General features: G+C 56.3%; 1 protein-coding gene across 4 annotated transcripts in view; it reads right to left on the reverse strand.

Annotated features, from left to right (window-relative positions):
- The window catches only part of KIF21B (kinesin family member 21B), a 46,623-nt gene that overhangs the window by 15,502 nt on the left and 5,548 nt on the right, over nt 1-25,573 (reverse strand). For all 4 annotated transcript variants that reach the window (XR_007458816.1, XR_007458817.1, XM_049634324.1 and 1 more), the window contains exons 2-19: nt 17,336-17,558; nt 16,824-17,006; nt 14,315-14,464; nt 14,097-14,231; nt 13,531-13,698; nt 13,076-13,191; nt 12,365-12,560; nt 11,037-11,226; nt 9,491-9,554; nt 9,166-9,384; nt 8,747-8,828; nt 8,178-8,295; nt 7,109-7,300; nt 5,096-5,295; nt 1,787-1,894; nt 1,253-1,321; nt 608-840; nt 90-237 (exon numbers count right to left, since the gene is read on the reverse strand). Coding sequence is in view for 2 of the 4 variants with exons in the window: in XM_049634324.1 (XP_049490281.1) it covers nt 90-237; nt 608-840; nt 1,253-1,321; nt 1,787-1,894; nt 5,096-5,295; nt 7,109-7,300; nt 8,178-8,295; nt 8,747-8,828; nt 9,166-9,384; nt 9,491-9,554; nt 11,037-11,226; nt 12,365-12,560; nt 13,076-13,191; nt 13,531-13,698; nt 14,097-14,231; nt 14,315-14,464; nt 16,824-17,006; nt 17,336-17,558 (2,794 nt within the window). In the remaining 2 variants the exon portion in view is untranslated. The remainder of the gene's footprint in view (nt 1-89; nt 238-607; nt 841-1,252; nt 1,322-1,786; nt 1,895-5,095; nt 5,296-7,108; nt 7,301-8,177; nt 8,296-8,746; nt 8,829-9,165; nt 9,385-9,490; nt 9,555-11,036; nt 11,227-12,364; nt 12,561-13,075; nt 13,192-13,530; nt 13,699-14,096; nt 14,232-14,314; nt 14,465-16,823; nt 17,007-17,335; nt 17,559-25,573) is intronic.

Genomic DNA, 25,573 nt, shown 5'->3' on the forward strand with positions numbered 1-25,573 from the left:
GGAGTCAGAAGTGGCAGAGGACAGGCGGAGGAGTGCAGACGGGAAGGAAGGGGAGACGGGAGCCCCAGGCTCCTTGTGGTCAGGCCCACCTTGATGAGCCGCTCCATGTCAGCCTCCAGGTTGACGATGGTCATCCTCTGCATGACGATGTCAATGATCCTCCGCTCCAGGGACTGCCACTTGAGCCTGGCAGCCTTACTGAAGCTCTGGCTGGCCCCCTTCTTCTGGAACTTCTTTCTGGGAGACAGAGGCCAAGGGAATTGGTTGGGAACACCCCCTTTCTACATTTCCCTCCCCCCCATCCCAGGTTCTCTATAGTATTTTGTAATTGAACAATGTTAATAATATGTTCTTTTGAGGGCAAATGCATGTTTTTTATCATTTTATTTCATCATGAAAAGTGTACTCTTTAATCCCCATCCCCCCACCGCCTGGAAGGGAGCACTCTCAGCCTCTGTAGCTCCGTGGTCCCCCTCAGCCCTGAGCCGACGGCCATGGGGACCTGTCACAGGACCACACTTCCCCTGAGCTTGCCTCTCTCTGCTCCTGCCCCCTTATTTCTGCCCGCTCTGCCCACGGAAGCCAGGGTACTGCCCGCCCGGCTCACCTGGCGGGGCGGGTGCCGTTGACGGCAGGCGCGGGGTGGTCCCCCAAGAAGTGATTGATTTTGCGGTTCCACTGGCGCACGATGCTGGAGACAGAGCGGGCCCCTGATTCGGCCTCAGACGAGGTGGTACTGGCTGACACCTCAGCCCCCGAGTCCAGCATGGGTGGCTTTGGTCCTGCACGCCCCGCCACCCTCTCAGACATGGGCTTGGCCAGGCGCCTCAGTGCAGAAACCTGTGGCCAAGAAAAGAGGAACCCAGTGAGCAGGGCACCCGGGGACCTGGGAAAAGGCCCAAAGGGGGGGGGGGGGGGGGGGGAGGGGCCAGAAAGGGAGACTACAGGAGCTGCTCCATCCAGCGTGAGCTTGGGACTGAGAAAGAGCCAAGGGCTCTCTGTTTGATATGAAATGAATACAAGAGACTTCCACCTTTTGAATTAAGGTCTCAGGCCTTTGGGACCAGAGCCTGCAGCCTGCCTTCAGGCCTCGGCCCTCTTGCTGAGCAAGGCCCTACAGCAGGCCTCGCACAGGCTCTGCTCCATCGTGTTTGCTGAGAGAAAAGGGAAGAGCCAGGGCCACTGCCAGCGGGCACTTATTCCCTCCCGGCTCTGGAGGAACTCAGGAGAAGGGGAACTGTGTCTCACTCACCTCCTGGGTTTTCCTCCTCAGGACCATTTCCTGCTGCCGCTTCTGGGACTCCAGAGCTCGGATCTGAAACTGTGGGTGAGAGAAGGGGGTTGGGGTCCACACTTCAGCCCCGCAGCCTGGTCTGCCCACCTCTGTAGGTGACGGCCTGGCTTTCGGGCTGATTCCTGTGTAGCCAAAACTTATTGACAAAAGTGGACACGGAGTCTGGTTCCCCTTCCCGGAGGTCACAGTGCAGACCCTTCTCTCCGTGCAGGCAATTCCCTGAGCCTCTTCTCCACTGCACAGCAAGGGATCCGGGACTAGAGGGCTTGGGGCTGGACACTGCACAGTTCTGGCTCTGGATTGGTGGTGACCCTGGGCAGGGTCCTGCCATCTGGGGCTCGGGTCCCCCATGCCCTGCACCCCCCACCCCCAGACACTAGAGGGGCTGGACCAGAAGCCTGCCGTGCCCTGGCCCTTCCATGCCCTGCTGTGGGAACCGAGGGGCAGCCAGGCACACAGGGAGGCTGAGGGTCCCCAAGGGCTGCCCCGCACCTCCTGTCGCCGCTGTTCCTTCTTGAGCTGAGCAATCTCCCGGTTCCTCTTAGTCTCCACCAGCCGCCGCCGCTGCTGCTCTTCACGCATCTGCTTCATCAGGGCCACCTGGGACGGGCAGGCATGGCAGGGGTGAGGGGGGTCTGGGCAGTGGGGGGCCCATACCCTCCGGGGAGCAGCTGGCTCTGGGGATGTTGGGCAGGGGTGGTGGCCCGGGGCTCAGGGGTCTGCCCCTCCTCTTCCGTGGGAGTTGAAGCTGCCCCATGCCCGGGCAAGCTGCCAGCCCAGATGTGCAGGTGCAATGACTCTGCCAGGTCTAATCCTGGCCCCCCACTTCCAAATGTCACAGCTCTTGGTGGCTTTTACCCAAACCCGGGTCCTGGGTCTGGCCCCTGGAGACCCAGCCCAGGTTGCTGGAGGCAGGTAATCCTACCTGGGTGGGGCACATTCCTCTCTCCCACTGACAACTGAGCTGCAGACAGGGCTGAGGTGGGGGTCAAGGCCACATATCAGGGCCAGGCTCCCAGTGACAACTATAAAAGCCACCACCATTTATCGAGAACATGCAATACACCAGACATTGTTCTTGTGACAGTCACATGAGAGAGGCATTACCATTCTCGTTTTATAAATAAGGAAGTGAGCCCCAGAGAGACCAATGACTGAGTCATAAAACTGGTAATGAACAGTCAGAGTTTTGGCCCCGGTCATTTTGTCCCCAAACTCCAGCTGTTACTCTAGCCCCAGGGAGGACCACATGCCAGTTCAGAGCAAAGCCAGTGATCAAAGCTTGGAAAGCCTAGAACCTGGGGTTGTCAGAGCTGTGGCAAAGGCACAGAGAGCATCATCATAGTGGCCAGAGATGACCCAACATGATAGAGAGCTTGTGCCTGGGACCTCGCGGCATCCGCCCCCTCCTGCCAAGTGCTGGTGGCCAAAGAAGGACAGGGCAATGTACACAGGGTTTTAGACACTTTCCAAGTGACAGGGTAATGAAAGTCACACAGAGCTTGATCCTTCTCTGCCACTGAGGTCTCAGACATCTTCAGGAATGTCACCAGCCTGCAGTGCCCTGAGGACAGTCTCGAGTGGAAAAGGCATGGGAGGGAAGGAAGGAGGCTCCAAGGGGGCTGGGGGCTGACGAGGTTGGCTTCTCCCTCAGAGTGCAGGCCCTGCAGGGGTGAATCTATAGAGGAAGGCTGGCAGCTGCTGGGTCTTCAAGGTCAAGAATGAGTTTTTTCCCAAAGAACTGGCATTGAGCAGACAGCCCCAGGCTGACCTGAGAACATGTTAGAAGCATGTTAGAAGCTGTGTGCAAACCTGAGACGGCACCTGCTGGGGTCAGGGGTCAGAGGCTTCCTGGGGAAGAACTGTGTACCCCTAGACAGAAGCCCACCCACCCAACTTCACATGTGTGGCCAAGCTGCACAGAGGGGAAGGTCTCAGAAGGGGCAGGCATATCCCAGGCACATGGCAGTGCGGACATGGGTCACAGTGCCTGAGACCAGCATTGCTCTGTACATCTGAAGTAGGAGGCATTGTCTCATCTCCCAGGGGACCCTGGGGACCGTGGACCCCACATGGGTTCAATTCTGTGAATCACACTGCAGCTGAACCGAGGCGGGAGGGTTCTTAGACACTGGCTCTCATGGCATCAGGTTAGAACCCGAGGTTGCTGCACCATCTGTCCTTCTAACAGAACCCTGGGCCCTGCTGGGGCACCCCTGGAAGGTTCTTTTCTACCTCTAGCCAGGGCTCATGACAGCACAGTTAGATGGGCAGATCTGGGCAGCTGGCTGAAGGGCCCTGGCAATCCTGAGACTGAAATGCAGGAAGACTGGTGGGTCCTCGGCCCTTCGGATATCCTGGACATCATATTATTTCGCCAGGCTTCCCTTATGAGGCTCTATCTAGGGTCACCCCAGCTAGGATGTGCACTGGCCAGCTCAGGCTGCAGGGGCGTTAGCCAGTGAGCCTCCAGGGAGACACAGAGTGAGGACACAGATACACCGCCCAGGAGCGCCTACACAACACAAACCTTGATGGGTGAGCTGCTTCCCCCAGGGAAAAACCAAGGCCCCCTGGTCACTCCCTTCTACACCACCAGAGGGCACTCCTTGGGACCAGGTCAGGCCAGCCAACCTGAGTAAAGCAACAGCCTGGCCAGGCTGATGGAGCCCCTGGATCTGTGGCCCAGCTGAGGCTGGAGACAGAGCGTGCCCGGGAGAGGTGGCCAGGACTACCCGATGGCTCAGAGCCCACCTCCTCTCAGAATGCATCACTAGCGCATGGCCTCTTTCCTCTGCACGCAGGTCAACACGTGAGTCAGCGGTGAGGCCACAGTTACTGACGGCTCCCCAAGTCCATACTGCTGTCCCATCAGCCTGAAGCACCTTTGATGCTCCCATTTCTGAGGCCAGCCCTCCACAGCTTGCTGGGACGGCTGCCAATGCCAGGTTTTGCGAGGGGGTCTAGCTTCAGGGCCTGGCCCAGGGCTGGGGAGAGCTGGAATGCACGAGGGGCTAAGGGCCAGGGTAGGACAGCAGGGCCAGGAAGGCCAGGGGGGAGGGAGGACACGAAGGGAGCGTGGAGGTGCCGGGCCGCAGGCCAGAACAAGAACACACTCAGACACCGGAGGCAGAAGACCTGAGCCAAGAAACCAGAACTTCAGGGGCAGACTCCAGGCCCCAGAGACTAAGTACTCTGGGTGACGGCAAAGTGGAAAAGGCACCATGCCACACAGGACTCGAGTTGGCTTGGGAGGCAGAGAAGTGAGTTTGAATCCCAGCGCTAACTCTGGGTAGCTGGAAGGGACCTCTCTGAGCCTCACTTTCCCATGCACGAAATGGGAATAATAATAGGGCCTCCTTCATGAGGTTCTCCTGAGTACTTAGTATGCTCATGCATGTTAGACCACTAGCCTAGAGCCTGACCACAGTTAAGCATTCAGACAACAGTAATGATTATTATCACTGTAGGCCAAGGCCCAGCACAACGGAGATCCTTCACGTGTACTTGGGAGGACTGGGGGCAACTGTGGCGCAGTTTCCTACCACAGGGGGCAGTGTTGAGCAGCGTCCCGCGAGTTCCTCCCCCGCCCCTCTACTGGGAGAGGTGGCTTCACCCTGCACCGTGAACCCGGCTCAGATGACAGTGTCCAGGGCCAGGACGGGCTTGAATTACGCAATGCTGTGCGTCGGGAAGATTTCCACGCTGATCGCTATGGTTATTTTTAACACAGTAAGTGGATTCTAAGAGGACGTCACACGGCCACCCCTCAGCCCTGCTGCTCACCCCCTCGGCCCCTACCTTGGCCTTCTTCATCTCAGCCACCTCGGCCTGCAGCTTCTTCAGCTCCCTCTCATAGCGGGACTGGTTTTTGAGCAGCCGCGCGTGCTCCTTCTGTGCGGCCTGCAGCTTCTGCAAGTCTCGGTTCATCTCCCGCAGCCTCTTCTCATAGTCCGCCTTGATCTTGTTGGCCTTCTCCTCCGTGTAGCACTCCATGGTGCCTGAGAGCAGCAAGAGGCGGCTGTCAGTGCTGTGTCAGCTTTGGGCTCAGATGGTGGGCGGTGGGGGGCGGGAGCGGGAGCCCGGGTTCTAGTTTCACTGCGGGACCCTGAGCAAGTCACACGCCTCTGTTTGCCTGTTTCTTATTTAAACAATGAGGGGATCAGACTGGAAGATGCCAAGTCCCCTTCCTGCTCTGACTTTCTACTGGACCTGGAGGGGGTGTCTGCATCTCGAGACCTCTGAGCCTCCTGGGAGGGTCCTGTGGGCCACTCCTGCTGGCTTGGCTCTGACCCATAACTAGAGGAAAGAACCAGGCCAGTGGGAAGGAAAGAGCTAGTAAGAAGACAGTGATGCGGGCCAGAGCAGAAGGAATAAACTGATTTCTCTACCCTTGACCTTTGCTGCCCGGAATGCCCACAGGCGTCCCCTTGGAGATGTGCAGCAGATACTTCAAACTTAACAGGCACAAGACCAGACTCCCAATCTCTGTCCCCCTCACCCCAGCAGGCTTCCCCTTCTCAGTAGATGCCATCACCATCCTTCCAGAAGCTTGAACCCTAGAGACACTTTTGGCTCACCTTACATCTTCTACCCAGTCAGTCAACAAAAACTTTTTTCTCTACCCAAAAAAATGGATCCAGAACTGGACCACTCCTCAAGCCCATGTTGTCTAAATCCTCTTTCACCACGGTTATTTATTTCTTCTTCGCTGTCTTTATTTATTTCTTCTTCGCTTTTTTTGCCCCAATGATTCACCAGAATCTTTTGTAACAGTTTCTAATTAGTCTCAAGCTACCACTTTCATTCCCCTCCACGTCAGCCAGAGTGTTCTTCTCAAAATGCTTTTAAAATCTACATCACATCGCTCTCTCCAAACACCACACCCTCCCATCTCCCTCAGAGAATAAAGCAAGGTCCTTCCAGTGACGGACACGACCTGGTCCCGTCTTTCTTGTCTCATCTCTTGCCACTTGCCCCCTTTCACCGTGTTCCAGCTGTCTGTCCCTTGTCGTTCCACCAACATGCCAGGCACACTCCCACTTCAGGGCCTTGGCATCTTCTGTTCTCTGCCTGGAATGCTCAGCCCTGTGCTCATTCTGCGCTGGCACTCTCTCACCTCCTTCAAGTCTGCTCAGATGTCACCTCCTCCGTGAAGTCTTCCATGACCATCCTTTATAAAACTCTAACCCGCTCCCCAACACTCCCTGACCTCCTTCCCTGCTGTATATTTTTTTCTTGGTACTTATCAGCATCGGACATGTCACTCACTCTGTTTACTTATCGTATTTACGTCTGTCTCTGCCCATCAGAATGTACACTTCGTGATGCAGGGATTTTGCTCACCCCAATATCTCTAGGACCTAGAACAATGTCAGCTCTATAAGACAGAGTCAACAAATGTTTGCTGAATCAGTGGATTAATGAATGAAACAGTAATTGAATGAATTACTGCTAAAAAGCAGTATAAAGAAGACAGAATGTGACAAGTAGGTTTGTAAATAGGTTCGAAGGAAAATGCTCCAGGAACTGAATGCAGAAAAAAAGCTGAGGAGCATCAGGTCTATGTGCCTAGGGAAATAAAGGATTCTAATACCAAAGATGCCAATAAAAGAATAATAAATGTAAAATGTAGCATGAAACTAGGGTTAGACCTCAGACATTGATGACAGTGGGTCAAAGGGCACAGTCCACGGGTCAGAAGCCCTTGCCCAGGAGACCAGGTAAATCCCACAGGTGCCAGCTGCTGGGCGGGGCTTGTGACAGTGGAGGGAGGGGCCTCAGGGGAAAGCGAGGGCGGGGTGGTGGCCTCACTGAGGTTCTGCAGCACGCGGTCTCGCTCCAGCTGCGTGTCTCGGATCTTGTTCTGCAGGAGAATCAGCTTCTCCTCATACTGGTGCTTGAGAGTCTGCAGCCGCCGCTGGCTGTTCTCCAGCTCGTCAATCAGTTTCTGCTTGATCTCGATCTCGCACGTCAGGTCGGCCAGGTCTGCCTGGAAGTTCACCTCTGTGGGGGCAGAGACAGGCTCGATCCAGTTCCAGGGGCTTAGGGCCGGATGGGGGCACTGGGGCTTTCCTTTGGTCAGCCGCGCCCAGTTAGCGAGCAGAGGCTGGAGGGAATGATAAGTCCCATGGTGGATAGGGGCTGCCGGATGGGGTGACACATTTGAAGACCAGCCTCAGAAATTCAAGGCTGGCCCAGGAGCTGGGGGCGGGGGGTGGTCTAGGCATCCCACCACCCCTGTTGTGCCCCAGAGGCCAACGTCTACCTGTCATAGATGGCATGGGACGCAGCCGGGGTGGAGGAGGAAGGCTGTGGGTCAGGAAATGGCAGCAGGGCAGAGCTGACAGGGTGGGTGCCCCCACTTAGAGGAGTGGGTTTTGGCACCGGCCAGACCTACATTTAAGGCCTGGTTCTGCATCTGCCACGCGGGGGTGGGGGGGCGGGGAGAGGGTGAAGTCACTAGACTCCTCTGAGCTTGCGGGGGGAGGGGCTCCTAACATCTATGCACAGGGTTGTAGTGAGAACTGAACAACCCAGGCCAAAGGTCAGCAGTTCCCGGCATATAATGAGCGTTGCCATCCTTAATCACTACTATTGTCTTTGTTGATGGTGGTGGTGGTGATGGCGATATCACGTCTGGGAGTTCCGGGCGCTGGACATCCACACTCTTTGAGAACTCAGTTAAGGCCTGACCCCCTTAAGAGGGGCCTGACCTCCCCTTCCCCCCCCCCCCCCCCGCCCTCCTCGGGGCATCTGGCTCAGGGACTTGAGTCTGGAAGGTCCGCGCAGTTTCTCTGGGCCCAGGGCTGACGGGCAGCCCACCCCACGCACCTACTACTCCGCGTGTCGCTTCCCCCTGCCCCAGCCCGGGCACACGCACCCTTCTCGTCAGGGTCTGAGTCCGAGTCCACCAGGCTCTCCTCACTGCCCGAGTCCTCGTCTTCATCCTCACGCCCCTCCTCCTCCTCACAGCCACTCTCATCTCGCTCTTCCTCCTCCTGGGCACCAAGCACCATTAGGGGAGGCCCGCGGACCCTCCTCACTCAGGCTGGGCCTGGCCTCGGGGAGGGGAGTCCAGAAGCAGAGGGAGTCTGGACAATGCCCCAGGCGTGTCAAGACGGTGGGGAACGGGGCAGACCAGGCTCAGGGCCCCTTGTGCCCACCCCCAGTCCTGAAAGAGTACCACCCGACTCCCCCAGAAGCCTGAGCAGAGCCCCTCGGGGACAGCCTCCCCACCTGGCCTCACCCATTTGGAATGAGGTGGGGGGCTGAGGGATGGAGAATGCCAGGGCAACCGGTCAGCCATACAAGGAAGCTCCGGGATCAACTCAACCGGAGGCAGACCTAAGCCCCTCTCCCATCCTGCCAAGGTAGCCATGGGGACCCCTCTGCTCAGTAGGGACGCAGGAGTGAGCACGTAGAGGGGAGGGGACAGGGATGGTCCCTCACCTCCTCAGCTTCATTCTCGTCGGTCTCCTCACTGTTTTCCTGTTGGAGTTTTGCCCTCTTTTTGAAGGCCTCCTTCTCTGGACTGCCCAGGAGTGAAGGGTGGGCCAGGTTAGCTTTGAGCGTGTGGTGGGGGGTGGTAGGGGTAGGATAGGGCAGGAGGATGGGGCTGGGTTCCTGTTCTGCAGAGAATGTGGCTGCTCTTCTCTACCCCCAATCTAGAATTAACCCTGGGTAATCTCCACCCTCCCTCTCCCCGGGGGAAGGTGCAGCATTAGAGAAAGGAGAGTGGCTTCTGCCCAAAAGCCTGAGCAAAAGTGCTCAGAGACTTCCCAAGTAGCCCTGGGGCAGCTCCCCGCTAAACACAGGCAGGTGGCAGGGCTCCTGCAGAGCCCACCAGGACATGGGAGCTCCCCACTCACCTCTTTCTCCGCTGCCTGACCTCCTTCTTCTTGAGCCGCTCCAGGTCCTGCTTGGCCCTGCGGATCACCTCAGAGGCATCCTCCATGGAGCTGGCCGGGCTTCCCCCAAAGGCGGGAGCCCCCGGAGATGCACCCAGCGAGTAGGGGCTCCGAGCTGAGGCCCGAGACAGGCTGCGGCGCAGGGACTCATTCATGGCCTCGCTCTCCAGGAGCTTCGTCCTGCGTGGGGAGAGTAAGTGGTCGGGGCCAGGTGAGCTGACATCGCCCTGGGCTCTGGCCCAGCCCAGGCCCTCTGCCGTTCCCAGATATGCTGGGGCTCACTCACCGCAGCTCCTCAATCTCCCGGATGTAGTTCTGGATCAGAGCACCAATGGCCTCATTGCCATCACCTGGAGGGGGAAGGGGGCAAGGAGAGGGCAATAAAGAAGACAAGGAAGGGTAAGGACTTGCGGCTCAAAGCTGGTGGTCTTTTTTTTTTTTTAATTTTTTTTTTAACGTTTATTTATTTCTGAGACAGAGAGAGACAGAGCATGAACGGGGGAGGGCCAGAGAGAGAGGGAGACACAGAATTAGAAGCAGGCTCCAGGCTCTGAGCCATCAGCCCAGAGCCCGACGCGGGGCTCGAACTCACGGACCATGAGATCGCGACCTGAGCTGAAGTCGCCCAACCGACTGAGCCACCCAGGTGCCCCAAAGCTGGTGGTCTTGTACCTGTGCGTCCGGTAGGACAGCACACACGGACCTTTCCCAAAAAGGAATCCACATCAAAGAAAGATGCGTACATGTGCACAGATATACACAAGCACTGTTGGTAAAAGCACGAAATCGGAAACAACCGAGGGCCATCCGCAGGCGCTGCTGCCGATGATCGGCACATATGGAACACTGTACAGCTTAAAAGAATGAAGTAGATTTATATGTTTAATAAAAGATCTCCAAAGCATAAGGATAAGTGAAAATGGGAAGTCAGGGGCGCCTGGGTGGCGCAGTTGGTTAAGCGTCCGACTTCAGCCAGGTCACAATCTCGTGGTCCGTGAGTTCGAGCCCCGCGTCAGGCTCTGGGCTGATGGCTCGGAGCCTGGAGCCTGTTTCCAATTCTGTGTCTCCCTCTCTCTCTGCCCCTCCCCCGTTCATGCTCTGTCTCTCTCTGTCCCAGAAATAAATTAAAAACGTTGAAAAAAAAATTAAAAAAAAAAAAAAAAAAGAAAATGGGAAGTCATAGGACAACACATACGATCTCACATACAGAAAAAAGGCAGTATATATTCACACACACATATGTGTGTACGTCCATATGAATACATAGCCACACTTGGAGCAAAGGTATGGGAAAATATGGGAAAATGTGCCCAGAGCTACCTCTAAGAAGTAGAGAAGACATGGAATGGAGACTTCAGTGAGAAGGGATTTTAACCTCTACTTTATGCATGCATGTTAAGCAAGGAAGACGTATTCATGTATTACTTGTGTCGTAAAAAAAGGTTTAAAATCAATTGGAGGGGCTCCTTGGCGGCTCAGTCGGTTAAACGTCCGACTTCGGCTCAGGTCATGATCTCACGGTTCGTGGGTTTGAGCCCCGCATTGGGATCTGTGCTGACAGCTCAGAGCCTGGAGCCTGCTTCGGAATCTATGTCTCCCTCTCTCTCTGCTCATGCTCTGTCTCTCTCTCAAAAATAAATAGACATTAAACAATTTTTTTAAAGTAATAAATAAAAAAACAAATAAAATCAATTGGAAAAAAATGCTTAAATGCATCGATCTGTGTGTGGATTGGTCGGCTAGCCCAGCCTCCCTAATGTCCTAGGGTGGGTATGGGGAGAAGGAGCCCCAGCCTGTTGGTGTCCGAGCTGGCCTGGTGCACCCCAACTTACCGGCCTTGGCGAGGAGCAGATTGGCCTCCTGGCTCATGAGATGGGTGACGCGGTTGTTGATGGCATCGATGGCCTCCTGCATGGCCTTTACCCGCAGACGCAGCGCCCCATTCTCCTTCTGCAGCATGGCATTCTCCCGGAACAGGTCACTGTAGCCCTCGGCACCATCCTCTCCGATCACCCTCTTGCCCTGGGAGGAGGGGCAGGCAGGGGGTGGTCAGGTACCAGAGCACGTAGTGCGGGGAGGGGTTGATGATGCACATAGCAGTGCTGCTGGTCTCCCCCTGCCTCACGTTTTCTAAAACATAGCTCCTGTCTCCCAATACTCTCCTTGACAACCAGAAAGTCCAAATTCTATAGCCAGCCATTCCAAGCCTCCCCTAATCCTACCTTGCCTTACCTTTCCAGCACCTACCTTCATATCACCATAAGGGCTAACCCGAGGGCCAAAACCTCAAAGGGCCCAGGCAGTTGGCATATATGAGTAAATTAGTCTGGGTACAAGACAACAGGGAGTGGTGGGGACTGGAGCTAACAGAGTCACAGACTCAGTCTAAAAGGGGGCAGCAATATGCTACCCCAGCCAACTTAGTGCTCTCTGTTATTAGATCTTCAACTTTTTCAGGAAAAAATGAAATTTCCTGATTTTCAGAAAGGCAGACAACAAAGCTGTATTCTTTTAAAACAAAGGGCAAGCCAAACCAAAACCCATTCGTGTACCAGATGCAAGCCACGGGCTACTAGGCAGCCACTGATTTTGCCTCAGTCATGTGGAATTAGACACTTCCCCAAGAAGCACCCATTTTTTCCATCTCTGTTCCTTTGCACATGGCTCGTTTGCATCCTAGAACGCCTGGTCCACTTGCTTTTGATGATATCTCATTCACTTTTCAAAATCCATATAAAAGGCCCCCGTCTCCATGCGGCCTTCCCTGACTGACCACCTGAGCGAGTAGGGCCAGCTCTCTCCCCTGCCCTGCCCCCAGGCACACTGGACTACTCATGCGGTCCCCATCAATTCTTCTTCTGTACCAAAGTCTAGGAGTCTCATCTGGTCCAACGTAGCCTTTTCAGCGGACATGAAAACACCCAGCAGGGCATCCATCCTGTGCTTAAGAGCTATGCAACAGAAGCTGAGTTCCCTCCTTTCTCTTAGTATGCTAAAACCCCGGGGGCTCTGACCGTGCTCACTTCACCCGGGGAAACCCCCTGTGCACACCGGCACAGAGCCGATACTCAGGACGTGGTGGGGACAGGGTGGGGAGGTGGTGGCAGGGTGCGAGGGACGCTGAAGAACAAGGGCCCGCCACGCCCAGGAGTGTGCTCACCGCCTTGTACTCCATTAGCTCCATCTGTAGGCGCGCGATCTCGGCCCGCAGAGCGCTGATCTGCTGGCTCGTCTTGTCCTGGTTCACCACCACCTTGTTCTTGATGTTGCGGGCCCGATTGGCGTACTTGAGCGTGTTGAGCGTCTCCATGAAGTCCCGGTCTGAGGGGCTCACACAGGCAATCATGATGGTCTGGCTGGGAGGGTGCAGTAGGAGAGTGAGGTTCGAGGGGCACAGCCAGGACCCCAGAAGCATCGCCTCAGGGCGCAGCTCCCAACCCATTCCTCTACTGCCCTAAGGCCCTAAGGCCCTGGGCATTCACCAGGGCAGAACCTGGGATGTGGGGCTCCGGACCACCTGGCCAAGGGCTTCCTTCCAACGGTGGTAACCCACAGTGAAGGCGGCTGGCAGGTTGTGATATGTCACCGCCAGTCACAGCTCTGTGTCTGCCTAGTAGTTCCCATCCATTACCCCATTTGGGCTCTGTCACTTTGAGACCATCTCTCCCGGTTGCACAGACAAAGAAGCTGAGTCTGACCATGTTGGCTAGAGGTCATACGGCATCTTGAGGCTCCTGTCTCCCAAGCCCGCAGCCCACAATGGGAAGGCCTCCTCATCCACAAGGTCCTCATGAATCAAACCCTCACATCGATATTCTCCAGGAGGTTCCTGCCTACCCTGCCCCTTCCCTGGATGTTGGCTATAGGGTACCTGTTGCCTCCCAGCGAGTCCTGGAGGAGCCGGGTAAGCTTGGAGTCCCTGTAGGGCACGTGCACCACCTTCTTGCTCTGGTCCCCCAATGCGCTGATCACGTTGCCCAAGGCCAGCTGCGGGAGACAGACCCTGGCACTTGGGAGGCACTCAGAGAGAGAGGGAGTCGGGACAAGACAGCCCCGAGCCATCTGTACCTGCCTCGATGACCCAGCAGCCCTCAAGCTCCCTCAGAGGGTCTCTAGGCAGATGTGATCATTCGGTGAAATCAGGAACTGGGGCAAGAGTGAGGGTGAAGGACCAAGGGCCTCACAGTAGTGACATATGCGTGCCCTGGGCCGCAACCAACAAGAGGCCCAAGGAGGACGGGGCAGCCATGGGCCATAGGGTCTGGAGAGGGGCTGAGACTGAGCTGTGCCAGCTGCTGGGGCTGGTGACCCGCCGCGTGTGCCTACCAGGCCGCAGTTGATGGAGATGCCCTCCTTGGCCCGCTCGCCAGTGGCCCCCGTCCGCTTCAGCCGCTCTGAGCCGGCCAGGTCCACAAAGTGAAACTTAGCAGTGAGCGTCTCATACTCACTTGTGGGAGCCGTGCCCTCAGGAAGCCCAGTCACAGCCTCATTCACCTGCAGCAGAAGCCGGCGTCTGAGTCACCTGGCCCTCGCCCCACCTTGCTGCTCCTCCGCTCTCAGCCCTCGTCCTTCAGTACTGCTGCCTGGGGCACTGTGGGGCCGAGAGCCAGGGAGGCTGCAGGCGCCTCTCCCCTTGCACAGGCAGAGCATCTGGCAATGTGCACAGTAATTGCACATGCCCGATTCTCATGCAATCTTCAAAACCATAGAGGCATGGTTACCCCATTGTACAGGTGGGTAACTGAGGCTTAAGGAAAACGAAAAAGAAGAATCAACAAGTGGCAGAGGCAAACCCAGATTTGCTAGTTTCAGATCCACAGCTCCTTCCTCATTTTGCCCTCCTGAGAAGCCCCCATAATGCACCAGCCCCTGGGCCTCTGCAGGCTCCTTACTGGGTCGGGCTGGGTGCACACTCGCATCTGGCACACGTGGATGGTGAAGATGGCGTGTGAGCGGGAGCTCTGCACGTTCATCTGGGTGCTGGCCGTGGTGCGGGACAGGGCCCCTTGCTTCAGGCACTGGATCAGCTGGGGAGGGAGGCATACGTGAGGACAGCAGACCAGCCACGCAGTCGGCCCCTGCCTGTCCCGGACCTTTAGTGGACACTCACCTCCTCCTGGGAGGTGATGAGGCGGGAAGTGACACCCGTGGTGTAGATGCCACCGTTCCCGTCCTCGTGGATCTTGATGTTGGACCTGCGGTGGCGGGCGTCAGGGTCACGGGTGCTATCAAACAGGTCAAGGATCTCCTCGTTGTAGAGCTGGGCAGGGGCAGAAACAGCTGCTAGGTTCACGTGGCACATAGTGTGGAGCCCCAAGGGGCTTTCCCATGTTTGTAAATCAGCTCCATTTTGCAGATATAGAAACTGAGGCTCTGGGAGGTGAACCTGTCAACGCTGGTTCCCTCTAGGTTCTAGATTCCATGATCTTTCTCCTGAACAGGTATGGGGGGGCAGCTGGGTCCTGGGAAGAACTATATTGAGGTTTTGTTTCCACTGCCCAAGCAACCAGCATTCAGCAGCTTTCAGTCTTGGCAAGGGACTAATGACCTAAAGGGGACAAGGGGACTCAACGTCCTAGATGTAAATGAGGAAGATATGACCGAGATTTGGGCAGATCCTATTATGTTTGTTACTAGGCTAGGAAAGGGGGTAGGGACGTGGTTTCAGATGAGGGAGGGAAAGGCAGAGCTCAGTAGAGACTGATGGTCCCCGGGAGTTGAGGTGACGACTACCTCCCAATGGGGAAGGAATGTGGGCATGGAGAGCATGCCCTTGGGGCCTGGCATCCTGGGGAGGGCCTGCAGAGACCACTGGGAGAGGTGACCTGGCCAGGAGCAGTCACCTTATTTTACATGCTCTCAATCTTGGAGATTCCTGTGCTTGGAATCCCTGCAGGGAAAGCTTCACCTGCTGAAGGGTTGGCCTATTCTCCAGGCGGGGCGGGGCTGGGGGTGGGGGCTGGGGCTGGGGGATGGGAAAAGGGACAGGGCAGCTTGGTCAGCGGCCAACAGAATCCTGTGGGGGAGGGGCAGAAGGCAGCCCTCTGACATCCGAGGCTTTGATGCCTTAAAGAAACAGAAATACTCCACAGGAAGGGGAAGGGGAAACGGAAGGGACTGGTGCAGAGGTGGGTGCCATGGTGTCTGTCTGTCTGTTGAGACAGGCGCACCATCATTTAACCCCTTGTGGTTCCCCCTTTGGCATGAGTTTTCTAGGAACTGCCCTACTCGTTGGGGATTCCCATGGCAATAGGATAGAGGAAAGAAGAAAACAAAGAGATGGAAAAGCTTATAGAGATACACAGCCGTAGGACACACACACACACACACACACACACACACACACACACACACAGACAGTCAATTTATCAGAAGCAAAAAGTCCAGAAGGACAAAGAAAAACTCTCACGTCTAAAATACAGGGTCCTCTAAGGGGAAAGTAGTCGCTCTGAGTGCCCAGGAGGGAGAAGCAGTGGTGCAGTGGGCAGGGTGGGCCATGGAAGACCTACAGAGGGCTGGAGCCACATCCCTCCCTCAGAGGACAACCTGGGTACAGTCAGAGTCCAGGGCAGCTCCATACCCAGCAAATGCCCCAGTGCCAGGGGTTGGGGGGATCTATGGGTTGGAGCTTCAGATGCTGAGAACTGAAGGCACCTGGTTCAAGTGCCCTAAAAGAGGTGCCTGGTCAAGTCAGGCACCTATGAGCAGTACCCAGGTATACCTGCTTCCTCAGACACCCTTCTGAGAGGCCCCTTTATAGGCCGAAGATCCCTCCCTCCATCCCCAAAACCCCCAGATGCCAAAATCCTGGCCCTGACACACTGACATTCTCCCAGAGAGAGGCAGGAACTATTGCAAAGAAAAGCTCCTTCTGTTGGACCTTCCTGGCCTGGGGTCAGACAAGACTCAGAGGGTCAGGAAGGACCTCGGGCAGAAAGGGATAGGGCAGGCGCTCTGAGACTGGGGAGCAACCTGGCAGAGCCGAGGAGTTCTCACTATGTGCCAGGCATATGCTTCCGTGTCATCCTTACAAAACTCGTAAGGAAATAGATATTATAGCCACCATTGTGCAGTGGTGACATGATGTGCCCCAGGTTACACAGCTAGTAAGCGTCAGAGCTGAGAATCCGTCAGGGTTTGAAGAGATCTTAAAGGTTCTCATTGACTCAACCCCCTTCTTCTTTTTTTTGTGTTCATTTATTTTTGAGAGAGAGAGAGCGAGAGAGAGAGCGAGAGCGAGAGTAGGCTAGGGGCAGAGAGAGGGGAGACACAGAAACCGAAGCAGACTCTAGGCTCTGAGCTGTCAGCACAGAGCCCAACGCAGGGCTCGAACCCACAAACCGTGACATCATGACCTGAGCTGAAGTCGGACGCTTAACTGACTGAGCCACCCAGATGCCCCAACTGAAGCCCTTTCTGATACAGGAAACCACTTAAGAGTGTCCTACCAAGTGGTTTTCTGGCTCTTGCTTGGATACTTCCAGCAGCAGGATATTTATCAACTCTAGATGCTGCCACGGCTTCCTAGGCTCATTCCACTGTCCTGGGGGTAAGCCCAGCTTCCATGGTCTTGCTGTCCCCCAAGTCTCCCTCCTGCCAACCCTATGAGGCCACAGTACCTCCAGGAACTGAGCGCTGACTTTGAACTCAGGCCCAGCCACACCCTGCTCCTGTGCCCGCCGTTTCCGCTCAGCAATGCCCCCAAAGAGGTGTGCGATGGCCCTCGGAATGATGCCTTGCTCCTCCTCCGATGTTGCCGTGTCGAAGCCAGTGCCCATAGTGTACGTCTTCCCGGCCCCTGTCTGCACCCGCAAAGATGGAAGGAGGTGTTAGACAGCACCCTCTGGGGGACATCAGCAAGCCCTGGACCCCAGGCCGGGCAGAATTCCTTACGATTCACCTCCCAGCCCAGGTCACCTGTCCCTCCTGGCCCCTCCCTCCTCCCGCAGCCACACCCTGTGGAAGTCTCCTCTGACAGCCTCCCTCCCATAGCTAGCCAGGCTGCAGCATCCTCAGACAACAGACGAAACCATGGCTCCACTGCCACTGCTCTGAGGGGCAGGGCTCTCTCTTCCACCGGGTGGGGTGATGGGGGTCAGAATGGCCCTTGGTGGGAGTGGAGGCGGCTTACCTGCCCATAGGCCAGCACTGTGGCATTGTAGCCCTCGAAACAGCCCTCGATGAGCTTGCTCACACAGGTCGAATAGATCTGTTCCTGCCAGGTGTCCAGGTCGAAGACAAAGTCATAGGTGAAGGCCTTGTCCTTCCCCAGAAGGACCTGGGGCTCCCCCGGGGTGACAGAAGTGCAGATGTGACAGCCCTCAATCTTCTCCTTTGACAGCTGGGGCCGAATCCTGCCGGGGACGGGGAGAGCCCCAGGTCGGACCCAGCCGGCAGGGGAGTGCTGTGGCCCCCCGCTTCCCCTCACCTGCCTGCCAAGCCTCCCCTTCCCCCAGACCCTCCCACAGCCCCCACAAACTGGAGGAGAAGGAAGGAAGCTTAGGAGCCTCCCCAGAGGATGGAGGCAACTTTTGTAATAATACCACAATAGTAATAATAATATCAATATTATATCAAATATAATATCAATATCAGTAAAAATATCACCCAAACACTTATTGAGCAGTTGCTAATACTTATTGAGCACTGTATATATTGGATCTGTGTTAAAAGTATTTTACCTAAATGAGTTTATGTCTTCTTCACTATAAATCTGTGAGGTGTGTATCTGCCTGATTTTACAGATGTGAAAACTGAGGCCGAGGGACTTGAAGTGACTTGCCTAAGGTTGTCCAGTGGGATATGACAGAACCAAACCCACGTCCGACATTAAAGCACACACTCCTGATTGAGCGGAGAGCCCTAGAATTAGTGTCCCGCAGATCAGGAAGAGAAGACAGCTTGCCCCCTGCTGGGGAGGTAAGGCTCAGCACCAGGGTGGGGACCGGAGGGACAGGCCTGGCTGCTCCCCTCAGGACTGAATTAAAGAGCAAACCTGAGCCTCTGCCAAGGCCTGCAGGGGCTGCAACAGTCCTCCAGCTGCAGAGCCCCCTCTCAGATGCCAGAGCCTGGCAGAACATTCTTAGGCACCAGCTCTGGTTCCTCTCCAGGAGCCAAGGGGGACAGGCCAAACACAGCCCTGACAGAGCAGGCCAAGTCAAAAGTCCGCTGAGAAGGGCAGAGACCTCTAGAAGGGATACTAGACCTGCCACAGGCCTGGATCCCAATCCCAGATCCTGCTGGGATCCCTTATAATGAGGAAGAAAAGTGGCACCAGGGCTGGGTGGGAGCCAGCCACAGATAGGGCTATCTCCATCCAGCCACCTCTTCTCCCTCTTCCAAGCAGCCATTGCCATGGCAAGGTCCCCATGGCAACCAAGTGTGAGTCAGTGAGCATGCGCTGTAGGGACTGGCAGAAAAGCACTTCCCAAATGCCTAAAGTAAAAGGGGGGTGGGTTAGGCGCTGTCGCTCATGGGCTCACACAAGCCAGCCCTATCAGCCAGGCGCTTACAATGAGCTGCTTGTCAGGCTCCCTTTTCCAAAGCCAACATTTACCAAGAGAAGAAAAGAATGAGTGGGCCAGGCCAGCATGCATCCAGGGCCCAGGCAGGGGCGCCTAGCCACAGAGCCAGGGCCACCAAGTCGCCATCCTGTCCCTTCTAGGGCTGCCCCGGCCCCCAAGGCCCACTCAGAGCTGCAGGCCAGGGGAGATGCTCCTGTCAGCCTGTTGCCTGCACTTTGCTGCCAGAGGGTCAAAGGGGACTGGGAGGAGGCGGGGTAGCTCCCTGGGGGAGGGTGTGGGGAAGTTAGCTACACCAGTCCCAGTCCACACCACAGATGGTGGCCTGGGTTTTCTTCAGAAGTGTTTTCCCTTAGGCGTCAACAGGTTCTCATAGGCCAGCGGCTCTCCCCTCGCCGAGGCTGCCGGCAATGGAAGGTTACCACCTTCGTCCACCCTATCCAGCTGTTCCAGGTCAAGTCGAAATTAGAACTCAGCTTCCCAGTCTCCCCACTGAACTGTTTTCTGACTGAGAAGGGAGCAGCTGATACTCGCTCATCCTGTCTAGACGTGCAGACTAGCACTTGACCCACACCAGGAGGAGGACTGGGCCAGCGATTCTACCTCGGCCACTAAGGGTGGCACTTGACACACGCATTCACACTCACTCTATGCCAGGGGGTGTCTAAGCATGGACATTTACTACCTCTTGATCGTCAAGAGAACATCCGAGGTGAATACCGCCATCCCCATTTGTAGAGGAGGAAACATGATGCCCAGCTAGTCACAGACAGCGAGGAGCAGAGTTGGGGTTCGAACCATGGGTGTGCATGGCCTCTTCAACACTTCCGTGCTGTGCTGCGGTGTCAGTAAGGGCAGGGCTCAGAGGGCCGGGGTGGGGGAAGAGTGGCTCAGGTACACAGGGAGACAGATAGCACCTCCAGAGGAGGGGAGTGCCACTGCTCACAAGGCACCGGGTAGGTCCCTGGGACTCAGGCCCTCAGACCTGGCTCTGCCCCTGGGCCCGTGGGACCCAGGACCAAACACTTACTGACCAGGGCGTCCAGATGTTCCCAGGTGAGCCCAGGGGCTGGCCTGGGAAGGCTCCGAGGAGTCTCTAGCATTGCTGGCCAGCACTAACTCCGGAAGACACCCTCCCTACAATGTGGGCTGCTTGTGATAGGATTTCTGGATCCAATTCAAATACCATTTAATTACTCCAGGCAGATGGCACTGCTGATGATTGGAGGAAATCGAATCAGGATCCCTGGAGACAGTGAGAGCAGGGGAGGGGGAGCAGCAGCCCTGCCTGTCAGGGCCCATCAGTGGTGGGGGGGGGGGGGCAGTTTCTCCTTCAACGACCAGTCCCCAGAACACTGGGGAGCCCACCTGCCAAGAACAAGAGAGCTAGCAGAAGAGCAGTCTGGGAAAGAGGATGTGGAAGAGGGGTTCCAGAATTTGGGGTCCAGGAATTATGGAGTCAGTGAGGCATTCCCTTGGGGTCCTTATCCTGGGATGTGAGGCCCAGCACATCTTGATGTGGGGGTCCTCTGAGGCCAAGACAGCCAGCCAGCCCCAGGGTGGCTCCCTGTAGGCACCAGGGTGCTTTGCAGGGTGCAGATGGTGAGCAATGTTACTCAGAGAAAAGGGTACCAGCGGAGGACAGAGGACATGGGCTCAGAAAGAGTCACTAACTCCCAAAGCAACTGACCCAGAAGAGGGAGACAGTGTTGGTCCTAGGAATGGGACTTGAATGGGTAGCTAGAGGTGGAAGCAAAAGAGAATTAAGATTTTATATATGCTAGCTGGGCCAGGCACCTGCCACAGACTAGCTCACTTGAGTGATGCAATGAGCTAGGGATTTCAATGCCCATTTTCCAGAGAGGAAAGTTGAGGCTTGAAGTGGTTAGGTCACACACAGAGTAAATACAGTGAAGTTGGGTACCAATTTCTGCTCTGCTTGACTATGAAGCCTGCAGTCTGTTCTGCTTCTCTACCTCCTGCCCGGGGAAACTCTCAATCCCCAAATCAATAGATAAGCTTCCTCCCACAGCACCACCATTAGAGCCAGGGAGGCACTCTGGAAGGAATCCTGCTACATCTATCTGCTCTTGCATGCCCCTGGCCAGGCACCAGGCTGGCCCTGCCTTCAGGGCTTGCAATCCAGCAGGGGCAGACATTGTGTCTCAGCTGTCTGGGGGTTCACTCCTCACCACCCAGTGTAGCATTCAAACCTACATCCCACAGGTAGGAGACCAGAGGGCTGGGAGATAGAGTCCGAGGTCCTTGACAAGGCTCGGCCCCCACTCTCTTCTTATTCGTGAGCCCCTGCTTCCTCCTGTGTCACCTAGAAGATCTCTTCCCAGTTTTAACTTTCTAAGAACTCCATCACCTTCCCCTCCAGCAGCCTCCCCTCCTGGCCCCACCCTGGGTGAGGTCACTTCTATGGGCTGCCCTTAGCCAACTCCACCCTGCCCTGCCCCAGATAAAGGGAAGGAGGAGGCTTTCTAGTTACTGCAGGGTGGAAGGGATAGGAGTCAGGCACAGCCCTGTTCCTCCTGGCGGGCTTGGGAAGGGGGATCGGGGATGGAAACCAATTTCTAGGGTCTTCCAAGTAAACTACAGACTCCAGGAGCTGTGGACCAGATCCAGGAGTAGGATGAGGTGAGTGAGGTATTCGCCACAAGTGCAAAAGTTAAGGGGGTATGAAAAAACTCAGTAATCAAGATAAACTATAATTTAATGCAATCTTTGAGAAACTCCAATCGGCAGACAATGGCCCGCGGGGCCAGCTCTGCGTTTGTGGACCACACATCCAACGTCATTTCTGTCCGGGGACCACTAGAAGCGCACCCAGGGAGCCCCTCACCCCAGGCCCTACCCCTACAAAGCCTCGCTCCATCCCTTCTCAAGGTCCGGGCAGGGAGGGAAGGGGGCGGGCCGGACAGCCCCGCGCAGAAAGGCTCCCGGAACCTCCCGGAACAGAGCCGGGTCTATTCGCCGCTTGGCAACCCGCAGACCGAGCGGCGGTGGGAGCGGGCGCGAGAGCGAAGAGAAAGGGCCCAGGGCTTTTCAGAGGCAGGATCTGGCACGGGCGCGTGGCCGCTGGGCTTCCTCTGCTCACAATTGAGCAGGGACTGGTGTGATGTGGGAGGGTATTTAAATATCCTTCCCCCACCGCCGGAGAGATGTGCACCGGCCGAGGGACGCGCAGGCGGCTCGGGGCCGGGCCCCCACCCGTCGGTGCCCACGGCGGCGGCAGCGGGACAAAGGCCGCGAACCCGAGCCCGGAGCTGCGGGAAGAGCTGAGCTCAGCGGTTCCTCAGCTCTTTGGGAAGCCAGGAGGACGGGGCGGAAGGGGAGGACAGAGGAGACCGGGAGGAGGCAGGCCCCGGGCGAGGGGGTGGGGGGAAGGGGGATGCTGAGAGACTGCCAAGGAGAAAAGCTCCCTCGGCAAAGGGTAGCTTGCCCGGAGCCCCCACTCCCTGCCCCCTGGCTTAGGAGAGGGAGGATGAGGCTAGCTCCCCTCGCCCCCGCCCCTTCCTCAGTGACATCACACAGAGCCAGCCAATCACCACCCCCCCCCAGGGGCTCCGCCCAGTGACCTTGGGCTCCTAAGGGTTGGCTCCGCATCTCAGGTGAAATTAGTCCCACCCCATCAGCTGGCTAGGGCCCTTCCCTGGGCTCTTAACTTGAATTGCCCCCCAGTTAGGAGCTCAGTCCCCCGAGCTCTTAAGGGTGCAGCCCCAGGTTCCTTCTATTTGAAGAGTCTCGTCCCTGAGAGGTAACAGCCGGTGATATTAAAATAACTAATCAAGAACTAACTGTTCCAGAGTGCTAGAAAATTCTTACAATTGTACGGTCTGTGATTCCTGACACCTTTCTTTGCTGGCACCTGGAACCCCTTTACATCGCCGCTTACTCAACTCCTCCAGTTAGCAACAACCACCATACTATGGGGCAAGACTGCCTCTTTGCTCGACACTGTACCCACAATGCTTTTGCACATTAGATCATTCTTCATCCTAATGCCCCTAATTTACAAATGAGACTTCAGAGGAAATTAACTGGGCTCAAGGTCACATAGCTAATAAAGAACAAGCTCTTCTAGGAAGACTACCTTTACTAGCCATCAGCCCCAAAGATTCAGTCCAGGAGGAGAGCTGGAGAGTACTAGTATGTTAGCAGCTATGCTTGTGAGTAATTTGCACTCTGGGGACTTCCAGGCTGGGAGACACCCTCCCGCCAGGCTCTGCCTCAAACGCTTGGAGAAGAACCAGGGTCTTGGACTGGAATCACCCCTCAGATGGCCGAAATAACCAGCGTAAGTAGTCCCTCTGGAAGAGACCCCAGGGGGAATAAGCCTATCTGCTTTTATCTTCTATAGGACCCTTAATGCCCTTCTGGAATCCTGAAAAGCAGTCCCCAGAGGCTAGTGGAACAGCCTGGGGAGAAATGCAGAAACGAGGAAGTTCATCGCCTGGTCTCTAGGTGTGCTGCCCTCAAGCCTGAGATTGGGCAGATGCCACAACCTCCCTTCTGCCCAGCCCCAAGCGGTCTGCCTGGCTCCAACCACAGGGCAGCACGGGTAAACTGGAACTGAGCTGTTGTGTGCAAGTGTGGGTGGGGGGCAGGGTGCACAGAGAAGAGCACTGGGACTCCTAGTCTGCCTGGCACACGGAGTCACTTAGCCATGCTGTGACCTGCTGGGGACCAGCTCTTCTTCAGCAGTGACAGAGCCAGATCAAAGGGGACCTCAGCTACAGCAGGAGGGATTTAGATAAGTTAGCAAAAAGAACTTCCTGCCTGCAAAGATTGTTAAGCCCCGGAAAGGGGAGCCTGGGAGTCTGTGGAATCTTTTTGCTCCGAAATCATAGTCACTGGTATCACTGTGGCTTCTTCCGTGCCATGTCTGATAAGGACAAACAAACCCTAACATTTTTTGAGAACCTATGTGTCAAGCTCATTTACATACATGAACACATGTAATGTGTTAGGACCACCCTGTGAAGCAAGGGCCATTCCCCCCCCCCCCATTTTACTGAGGCTCAGAAGGTGAAATTTCACAAGCCCAAAGTCACACAATTCATAATGGTGGAAATGAAATTCAAACCAAAGCTGACTCTGCCCAATCCCACTGCATCTACTGAGCAACCCGGCACCAGGGCAGGAGAGAGGTCGGACTGGAGAAAAATGATCCCCTCCGAGAATCTCTGGACTGATCCTACCAACAGCTGCCAGCAGCGCCACGAGCAGTCTGTTGGGAAAGCATTTTTCCCTGTTTTGTAGTTAAGAAAGCCGAAGCCTAGAGCATGGAGAAGCATGGAGACAAGAGCCCAGGAGGCTGCTTCCCTGCCAGAGGAAGGCAGCTCCCCTCTGCTGCAGAAACAGGGCGTCTACACCCCCACTCTAATGAGCATCCTCTCCCCCCTCCTCCCCGTGGCAGCCTGCCAGCTCTGGGGAAGGCGGCTGGAAGCAAAATCCTGCTCTCTCAGGGGAGTCTGGCTCCCAGACACCCGGGGGCTTTTAGCTGACTTAGCCCGGAGAAGGCGTCTTCCCCTAGAGGCCACTCCTCTCCAAAATAGGGTGGTGAGACCCAAGTTAGGGTGCTGGCTCTTGAAGCTGCAGGGATACCGAGTGGGGGGCCACCAGAGCCCTGCGACTGCCAGAGGGTCTCGTCGCCCTGTCACTGGACCTTCTCCTGGCCTCTCAGACCCTCCCCCAGCACTGCCTGAGACTGCCCTCAGGGAGAAGACACGGAACCCCTAAACAAGAAGGCTTTGTACTGTGGGGTCAGAAAGCATGAGGCCCTAGCAGATCTGGTGAAATGGGCCTGTCAACCCTCTGTGCTTGACCTCTGCCCCCAAATATGTTCCCAAGTGCACAGGGAGAGGGTGCCGACACTCCAAGAAAACCTATAGGAAGCCTTGGGGTGTCAATTCAGGGCACCTGGGGTTCAGCCTCCACTCCTTCCTCACATGTCCTTGACCTTTCTCTTTTAGTTCATCCAAGTCCTGGCCACTGTCTTCTGAGTAACAACCAGGGGCAGGCAGTCTGACAGGGGAGGGAACCTGGGGAGTCTTGTTCATGGCCCCCAGGGCATCACGATCTCAGCCGTGCCCCAGCAGAAGCGGGGTGAGGTGTCAGAGGCTGGGGAGTGGAGATGCCAGGAGAAGCTGAGGGAGGGGGCCGGGCCCTGTCCTGAGCTGGAGAGATGAACAGGCTGGGCTGTGAGCAGTGGCCAGGGCTTCCTGCCAGGGGCCAGGTCTGCCCCCACCCCCTGCAGGGGCCCTGGAAGAGGGGTGAGCGCAGCGCAGGGAACATCTGCTCTTCTGCGCTCCAGCATGGCTCTCCCTGTCCACTCCCTTCTCAGGGCATCTGGCAGGGGTTTCCCATGACCTCCCAGGAGACAGGAGACTCTGCAGAGTGGGGCTGAGTGGGGAGTGCCCAGAGCCCAGAGCTGTGATGGCATGTGCATCACATGGAGGACAGCTCAGTGTGAACTGGGCCCTGGGGACCCTCCCCTGCTGAGGAATGCGGAGTGACAGGCGGCTGGCCTCCTCCGAGCAGCTGGCTATGGAGCACAGTGAGCCTCTCCCCCAGCATGTTGTCCCTGGTCCTCGGTCCTCAGCCCTCAGTCCCTGTTGCCAGGCCCTCCTCAGTGCACCTTAACTCCAGTCTCAGGCAGGACCAGCCAGCCTAGAGAAAGGACAGGTGGCCTCCACCACTGCTCTGATGGTGGGCTTCTACCCAGCAAGGTAGAGGGATAGGGACTCAGATATTTGGGGACAGGGGACCATGGCACTGCCTCCCTTCCACAGCCCAGAACAGCCAGAGGTGAAAGTATTCCAGAGGTCAGAACACGGCTA

The sequence above is a fragment of the Panthera uncia genome, chromosome F1 (genome assembly GCF_023721935.1).
Source record: "Panthera uncia isolate 11264 chromosome F1, Puncia_PCG_1.0, whole genome shotgun sequence".
NCBI lineage: Eukaryota > Metazoa > Chordata > Mammalia > Carnivora > Felidae > Panthera > Panthera uncia.